The sequence below is a fragment of the Colobus angolensis genome, unplaced genomic scaffold (assembly GCF_000951035.1).
Source record: "Colobus angolensis palliatus isolate OR3802 unplaced genomic scaffold, Cang.pa_1.0 Scaffold369, whole genome shotgun sequence".
Taxonomy (NCBI): domain Eukaryota; kingdom Metazoa; phylum Chordata; class Mammalia; order Primates; family Cercopithecidae; genus Colobus; species Colobus angolensis.
This window is the reverse complement of record NW_012117032.1, coordinates 2,128,478-2,137,825: the sequence shown is the minus strand read 5'-3', so window position 1 is coordinate 2,137,825 and position 9,348 is coordinate 2,128,478. Positions and strand designations below refer to the sequence as shown.

Here is a 9,348-nt window from a genome sequence, read left to right as displayed (position 1 = left end):
TCCCACCAACAGTGTAAAAGTGTTCCTATTTCTCCACATCCTCTCCAACACCTGTTGTGAAACAATATAATTTATATGTGTAAATTATTCCAGCACTTACAACTCAATATCTAAAGATTTCATGTACCAAAATGCATTCATATTTCTCTTTATTAAATTAACCCAGGACTCTTAATCTAATTTATATGGACTACCCAGTAATGCCTTACCAAAGCCATAATGTCTGATATGACGAGAACAATGAGAAAAAGGCTGGAAAAAAAAAAAAGAAGGAAAAATTACATATAGTACAACAGATGCATTTTTCAAGCTCATTAAAATCCAAGTGAGACTAGGCAAATAACCTAATATTGTTGGTACTTTTGCTTCTGAAAATACAACTTTCAAAGGTTCTTTTCATATTATCACAGGTCACCACCCCATAGAGATGAGCTGGACTGTAAAATGTGTTATTAAGTGCTCTGAATATTTATTTCAGTAAAATGAAAGGGACATACATTATGATTTTCAAAACTAAACTTTTGAGATTATTGTCAACTAATATGCATTTTCAAGAAATAATACAGAGGGATCCTCTGTACCCTTTACCCAGTTTCCCCCAGTGGGAAGATCTTGTAAAACCATGGTATAATATCCCAAGCAGGACACTGATACTGATACTGTCCAGATAAGGAGTGTTCCCATCATCACAAATATCTCTCATGATGCCCTTTTAGAGCCACATGTGTCCTCCCCTAACCACCCCTCTGCCTAATCCCTCACTCCTGAGAGCCACTAATCTGTTCTCCATTTCTATAATTTTGTCATTTTAAGAGTGTTTTATGAGTAGAATAACGTACATAACAAGTTGAACAATTTATATAACACTTTGTTACCTTTTGTAACCTTTGGGGATTGGCTTTTCCCACTCAGCATAATTTTCTCAAGAATCATCCAAGGTGCTGTGTGTATCAATGGGTCATTTACTTTTATGGCTGAATAGTACTCCATCATATGGATATACAATGGTTTACTTAACCATTCAACCACCAAAGGACATCAAGGGTTATTTCTACTTGTGGCTATTTTTTCAGTTTGCGGCTCTTACAAATAAAGCTGTTATAAACATTTGTGTCTAATTTTTTGTGTAAACCTTTCATTCTTCTAGGAAAATACATCAAGAGTGCAATTGCTAGGTCATACAACAGTAGCATGTTTAGTTTCATAAGAAACTGTAAAACTCTTTTCAGAGCGGTTTGTACCATGTTACATTTCCACTAGCAATGCATTAGAACAATTTCCTTACATCCTCAACAGCACTTGGTGATGCCACTATTTGTTTTTAACTGTTCTGATAAACTGTTCTGATAAGTGTATAATAATATTTCATTTTTTTTAAATTCTTTTTTGAGATGGAGTCTTGCTCTGTTGCCCAGGCTGGAGTGCGGTGGTGTAATCTCGGCTCACTGCAACCTCCGCCTCCCGGGTTCAAGAGATGTTCCTGCCTCAGGCTCCCGAGTACCTGGGACTACAGGCACATGCCACCACGCCCGGATAATTTTTGTATTTTTAGTAGAGACAGGGTTACACCATATTGGTCAGGCTGATCTCGTACTCCTGACCTCGTATCTGCCCGCCTCGGCCTCCTAAAGTGCTGGGATTACAGGCATGAGCCACCACGCCCAAACCACTGTGGTTTTTATATGCATTCCTTTAATGGCTAATAATGCTGAACAACTTTTCATTGGCTTATTTGCCATCTGTATATCTTCTTCAGGTGTTTTGCTCACTTTCTAACTAAATTTTTTTTACCGTTTAGTTTTGTACATTCTTTATATATTCTAGATACTAGTCTTTTTTCAGATACCTGGTTTGTAAATATTTTCTCCCAGTATGTAACCTATGTTCTCACACTCTTAGCAGGGTCTTTCACAGAGCAAAAACTTATAATTCTGAAGAAGTCCAGTTTATCACTTTTTCCTTTTATGGGTTACAATTTTGATGTCAAGCCTAACTCTTTGCCTAACCCAAATCCCAAGGATTTGCTCTATTTTTTTCCTAGAAGTTTAAATCTGTGGTCCACTTTGAGTTAATTTTTGAATAAAGTGTGAGGTCTTGGTAGAGATTTGTGACTTGTTTTTAAGAAATAATTGTTTTTCTAACCATTAGTTTGAAATAAAGACATGTAACTCAATAGTTCACATATGCAGATATATACCACAAGTCAGACTAATGATATCTTACTGAAGTATAATTCCATTCAGACACATAATAAAGTGTGTTAATCGATTAAGAGTTTGTAGAGAATGCAATGGTCATCCAGTACAACCTTCTACCTAAAGCATGAATTCCCAAAGTATCAATCCCAATAAAGGCATTGTCTAGCACTAGTTTTAGTGGTTGCAGCAGCAGAATCCACTCCATTTTCAGCAGCTCCAATTACTGCAGAGTTCTTTCTTCTGTGAATCAAAGCACAACAATAATTCTACCCTATGGACCCAGTTCTTCTGGAATAGAAAAATAATAAGTATAATTCAAAAGACCTTTAGAATAAGTGTGGTGGCTCACACCTGTAATCCCAGCGCTTTGGGAGGCTGAGGTGGGAGGATCGCTTGAGGTCAGGAGTTTAAGACCAGTCTGGCCAACATGGTGAAACCTCGGCTCTACTAAAAATAGAAAAACTAGCCAGGCGTGGTGGCACATGCCTGTAAGCCTAGCTACTGCAGAGGCTGAGGTATGAGAATCGATTGAATCTGGGAGGTGGAGGTTGCAATGAGGTCACACCACTGCACTCCAGCCTGGGTGATACAGTGAGACGCTGCCTCAAAAGAAAATCCCAACAAAACAAAACAAACAAATGAACAAAAAGACCTTTAAAAAACCTTTACATACCATTTTCAAAAAATGGTTTTGATTTTTTTAGAAATATTATTTTTATTTTTCTAAAGAAAATTATATTACTGTGTGACACAGATGATGTTCTGGGATCCTTGTGAAATTAAGGCACATCTGATTAAGTTATTTATTGTCTTCTCAGCCTCAGTTTCCTTATCTATAAAATGGTCATGATAATATCTATATTTCCTAGTATCACTGGAAAAATTAAGTCAGGTAATATGTGGAAAGTACCTAATACAGTGCCCGACATATCGTATTTGCCTAGTAAATATTGGTTTCATTCTCATTCCTTAAACAAAAGCTTTAAATGAAATTAAAGATATAATCTCTCCCCTTATGGAGTTCATAAAGTGTGTATTAGGTAGAGTTGCCATAACAAACTACCACAAATTGAGTGGCTTAAACAATATAAATTTCCTCATAGTTCTGGAAGCTGGAAGTCCACGATCAGTGTGTGAGCAGGGTCAGTTTTATTTGAGGTCTCCTTCCTTAGCTTGTAAATGGCCATATTCTCCCTTAGGTTCACATGTCATCTCTTCTGTGTTTGACTGTGTCTTAATCTTTTCCTCTTATAAAGACATCAGTCACATTGGACTAGGACCCACTCATATCACCTCATTTTACCCTAGTTACCTATTGAAAGGCCCTGTCTCCAAATTCAGTCATATTCTGAAGTACTTGGGGGTCAGGACTTCAACATAAGAATTTTAGGGGACACAAATCAGCCTCTAACTGGGTGTGAAACACAAAAGTAAGAAACAATTTTATCAGCCACAGTCTGAGTTACCTAACTTAGCCAGAAATTTGAGGGTGGAAGGATTCTGGAGACTGGAGCAGTTGGGTAAAAAAAGTTTACCAGAGAATAAGATCCCTGAACTAAGTCTTAATTAAAAAGAAGGAAAAAGATTTTCCAGAGCAAATCTTCATATTCTTGAACCATTTTGTGGAAACTGAAGAACCCAGAAGTAAGCCTGCTCAAGGTCACACAGCTAGTAACGGTAAGTCATAGACTTATAACAGCAAGTCTGGCCCCAGAGGCCGTGCTCCAAACCATTACGCACACTGCCTCCCCATGGCTCTACTGACTCTCAGAGGCCTTCAGCATCTTCATCACGTTCCTTTGAATGTGTCCCTGTTTCCCTTGTTTATTCATATGCTGCCCAACTGCGAAGGCATAAATGTAACACACTATTCAATATTCAAGGTGATCTAATTTTAAGAAGGATAGGGTTATCATTCCCTTGCTCTGAATAGAATAATTTTATTAAAGGCAGGTTAGTTATATGGTATTATTTGATCTTCAAGATGTTTTGAAGCTACTGTGTACCTAGATCCTATAAGTTTCCTCATAAATATATTTTTATTCAAGAAACAAATACCTGCTATTGAGTTTTTATTCAATTGGTAATAAATATTACTTACCATCCCCATCGAGCCACTGTGATTGCTCACTTGCAAGACCCTTAACTGATCTCCCTGCTCTTATTCTTGTCCTCCTAAAGTTATTATCCATGCAACAGACAGAACAGCCTTCAAAACCTACCAAAGGCTTCTTGCAACAACTGAATAATACTGAAGTCCTATCTGTGGCCTAAGTGGCCCCCTATGTTCTGCCCCTGCCAACCTCTTCAACTTTATTTCCTACAATTCTTCTGCTAGTGCAGTCTGCTTAAGGCTACCTTTCTTGCTGTTCTCCAAATACACCAAGCATGTCTTCAACTCATGCCCTTTGTACATTTCACTCCTTCCACCTGAGTGAACCATGAAACTATGTGAGTAAAGACTATATTCAGGTTTTTGCATAAATTGCTTCTCCTTAGAGAGGTCTCCCTGGACCACTTCATTTTTTTCCTGACATTTAACACTACTGAAAATTTTGTTACGACAAGCATTTTATTTTCTTTGTCTCCCCAGGTAGACAGTAAGCTCTGTTCACCAAATGTAACACCAGCGGCTAGTACAGTGCCCCGTATATTATACAAACTCAAATCCTATGTGCTGAATGAATAGTAGGAGTAATTAGCATAAACTAAAACTGAAAATGGCTAATGCTACACATTGTGAAATTTGCTTTAGATTTGAGACTGACTTAAGAACCTTTTCCTTTTGATTTCATAGAACACAAAAAATCTGATCCAGGAAAAATTAGACCTGGTAGAAACAACACCAAATAACATTGTAGAAGGCTAAAATCACACAGAATAAAATCTGTAACTAACAAAATAATGATGGAAGAAGCAAATCTTGACAATAATCAGATCTGTAATATCTAATCTAGGTGAATGAGACCTGGTAGATATGATAACTATTGCAGGAAAAAACACACACTGGGAGGAGCTAAAATCCATATACTTTAAAATAAACAAAAACAACCCAAAATTTTTCTGAAAATTAATAAAAATAATTTTAATAAATTAAAAATCAAAATAGAAATACTTAAAAGTAATTTACTTCTACTTCATATTAATTTAAAAATTAAGCTGCTTTAATAGAGTACCCACAGGAAAACACTTTCCCAATAAAAGTTATTCAATATTATAATAATTCTGATTCAAATCTGGATTCCTAAATATGCGAGCATAACATTCTGGAGATAAAAACACCCATCAGAACAAAATGATATATTCAAAATTAGAGTAAAATTATTTTCACTTCAATTAATACAGGGCATGAGAAAACTAGCTTTTTGGCTGCTAGATCACATTGTTGACAACTGCTATTTTCAAGTTTTTTTTTTTTTCCCCAATCCCTGCAGGGTAGCCATGGCTCTTGTACAGTTGAGCATTTAATCAAACACAGAACTGAAAAATCATCCCTTTCAGATCTTATATGGTTGGTTGTTGAATACTTCTGTAATACTAAAACTTGTTTCTCTTTCTCAGTGGCCTTCTAATTTCTCTAATGCTTTGCTGCATTCTGAAGGTGACAAAGGTCTTCATGGTCCATGTCATCTCAAACTGTGAAATGAATGGGCCACAACTGTGACACTTTTGGCAGGTTGTTTCACACCCCCACACCTCCCTTTACCCTAACCCCCTTCCAGTTTACAATGAATGTGTGCCAGACAGAGTTCTGGCCATAGAGACATAGTCAGAAATCTGCTACATGGGGCCTTTGGGAAAGACACTGCTACCCTGACAGAAAAGGAGAACCAGTTGACATATTTCCTTGCCTTTTTCCTCATTAGTCCTTTTCCCTTGTTCCTGTCTGGATGGCAGATGAGATATGATGGCAGATGGAGGCATGATGAGAAAAACACAAGGGTAAAAGCAATAATCTAAGAATCTTCCATTCTTAGGAATACAGAAAAGCAGGATTGCTGATGGCATCACAGAGTTGTGGGCTGCCAACCTCCAGACTCCATGTGACATGAGGACATAAATCTCTATTTCTCTTAGCTACTGTTAGATTTTCATTGCTTACATCCATAAGCATTCTTAATGGATAAGCTATCAGGTAATCTTCATGTACAGCTACTACCTTTTTGTGGTCTCTACCCAAAATTTACAAGGTTTGGTTGATGAACCCAATTATTAAGACTGAGACACTAGATAAAGTATTAATAATTAGAAAAGTAAATTTTAAGTCATGCAAAAAAAAATGTTTATACAACTTTTCTACTTCACTTTTGTTCTACACACATTTTAAGGAGTGAGTCGGAAGAGAAGCAGAATCATTTCACTGGTTTGTTACATTGAACTCGTCCTTGGCATTACAGATCTAATAAATAAATAAGTCATTGGTATATATCTCCACCCCCATCTTAACCGTAGGCTTCCAAAAGTTGTTAAGAAAATGATTAGCAACATAAATAATAAGACTGCAAAAAGGTGAACAGAAAGGAGAGATGTTATCAGTGATTATTTGGTAAGTGCTATGGCAGTGAGGGTGGCTGGACTTCAGCTTGTGTGATGGATTAAATAAAGAAAACAGGATGAGAAGCTAATTTTCAATAGGAAGAAAAGGTATCGCTGGGATCAATGTGTGACATTAAATTTGATGAGTCAGTGTGATATCCAGGAAGAAATGTCAGTGACTTCTGAGTTTAAAGGTCAAAAGAGACCTTTCTGAGCCACTTTTGCCTCAGTTCTCTCCTACTGTGTTTTGGTTTTCATTGCACTACTTTCTAAATAGCATTACTATACACACGTACAAATATAAGAATACATACACACATATACTTTGATGTGCCTTCTATTTCTCATTCCACATGTCCCCAGCTCTTCTTATTTAAACCTTAACTAATATCCCTTCTAAAAATCTTATCCACCAACAAAGATGCAAGAAAGTACAAGTCATTCACCAGTTTTTATTGCATCTAAGTAAATATCTCTTATGTGATATTGACAAGGCATAAATACTCTCAATATTAAATTCATGTAAATATCCTGCAAAAATATACTAAAACTAGAAATGAGATTTCTAGTATCCTTAAGCAGTGGAAGAAAAACTATTTTCTTTATGGCATATGCATAATACTATGCTAAACCCAGTTCTAGCTTATACTCATCAAGAAAAACATGCAAATTTATGCTAATATTAGTTATTTCTTTCAGGATTGAGTATGCTAGTTTGATTCAAGAATAACAAAACTGCTAAGCTTCATATTTATATCAAGTATTTTCCAGAGTCCCTGTGCTGATGAGGCAATTTTATTGGTTAAAAAAAGCAAATAGTTGAGTTGACAGCTTTTCTTCCACAGTCTTGATTGCTTAAGACGGACTGCTCCAGAAATTCCTCAAAACTCAGAAAGAATACTTCCCACTCCATTTGTCAGATGTGTAGATATCATAACTGAGAAACTAAGTATATTTTTGACACTTAGAAAAGTTAATTTTAATTCACGGAAAATGAAAAAATGTTCACACATTTATCTAATAACATATTTAAGAAATAAACCAAAATAAGTTAGAGTATCTTTTGTTTTTTGTAGGCACAGTTACAACAAGTAATTAACTACAATAATTTAACATTTATGTTTTACTGTTTTCTAGGGAGGTTCTTCACTAGCTTGAATAATATTCTAATAACATTTTATTGCTGAGAAAGCAAGCTTGTCTGCTAGAGGCCCTAATCAACTAATTTCCCCTAATGAGTTGCAACTCTGACTAAACGGGTGAACATTTTCTCATTTGTGTAATAAACAATCTACGTTACAGTGTCTTAATAGCAATCACATGAAATGTCTTCAAATGTTTACTCTCATCTCCTAAAAATAGGCAAATCAAATGTTTCTTAAAATAATTCATCTTACCTTTTTGACGATAACTGAGTAGTCAACTGAACTGCTTCGAAAGCACACATAACAAGAACAAAGGGGATTAAAATCTGTAAAAGAACAATAAATGATGCCATGAATAACTGAAGCATTTGAGACACTTTTTGAAAAAAACCATTATTTCTGCTTACAGAAATATTTTCAATTTCTCAAGTAACTTTTATATATACTAGTGAAAAGCAAACACTGAAATAAAAGCATGATACCAATGGCACATAGAACAGTGATAAAACTGACAACTCAGATTTCATACAAATTTCTTTTTCATTTAGAAAAGATATGCTAATTTTACCTTGAGAGTAATAAGCTATACAATGTAAAAGACAGCAAACATCAATACGTATTCCAAATAAAAGCCTATTACAAATTTTGTTCCATTTAATGTATTCTAATAATTAACAAGGTTCAAAAGATTTCAAGAGGGTGTGAAAAACACAGAATGCCCAAATCAAATAAATTATATAACCTGATAATTTGATTCACAGATCCTTAAACCCATCTGGTTATTTAAAACTATAACATTATAAACATGATTCAGCTTCTCAATCATTGCTTTTTGTTTTTTTAAAAAAATACATTTATTTATGATTATAAAATTCACACTCATTATAACAAATTTGAAAAAAAAACTATAAAACATTTGAAATAAAGCTATAGCAAAATTTATGCCGGTTGAAAATCCATAATCCAGAGCTAATACTGTTAATATCTTGAGGTATTGCTTTCCAAATATCAATTTTGAAAAAATACATAACATATATATGTTTATATATATATTATAAAAAAATATATGCTTCAAAACAGGGGGAGATATGGAAAATAAATGATGTTCAAGACTGCATAAAGTTATTTTTCAAGTGAAGGACATATGGATAAAATAGAATTCAGCAGGGCCCTCACTTCTAGACACATCAGTCAACAAAAGTCATCAAGTGTATTATGTCATTAAAGCTTACTGCATTGTGCTAGAGATTAAGAACCTAGCATTTTATATGAGCTTTGTTTTTCTCTTTCTTTCTTTCTTTCTTTCTTTCTTTCTTTCTTTCTTTCTTTCTTTCTTTCTTTCTTTCTTTCTTTCTTTCTTGTTTTTAATTAAAGGTCCATGGTCTTTAATAAATTGGGGGAAAAAAAGTCACCATTTTAAAAATGTGAATGAAAATTAAGGAAAGAGCAACACGTTTTAAAATAACTCA

At 34.9% G+C, this 9,348-nt stretch overlaps 1 protein-coding gene across 3 annotated transcripts in view; it reads right to left on the bottom strand.

Annotated features, from left to right (window-relative positions):
* PIGN (phosphatidylinositol glycan anchor biosynthesis, class N) overlaps positions 1 to 9,348 on the bottom strand; it is a 150,680-nt gene that overhangs the window by 36,628 nt on the left and 104,704 nt on the right. For all 3 annotated transcript variants that reach the window (XM_011953602.1, XM_011953604.1, XM_011953605.1), the window contains 2 exons: positions 8,132 to 8,205; positions 210 to 252 (listed from right to left, as the gene is read on the bottom strand). In XM_011953602.1, the coding sequence (XP_011808992.1) occupies positions 210 to 252; positions 8,132 to 8,205 (117 nt within the window). The remainder of the gene's footprint in view (positions 1 to 209; positions 253 to 8,131; positions 8,206 to 9,348) is intronic.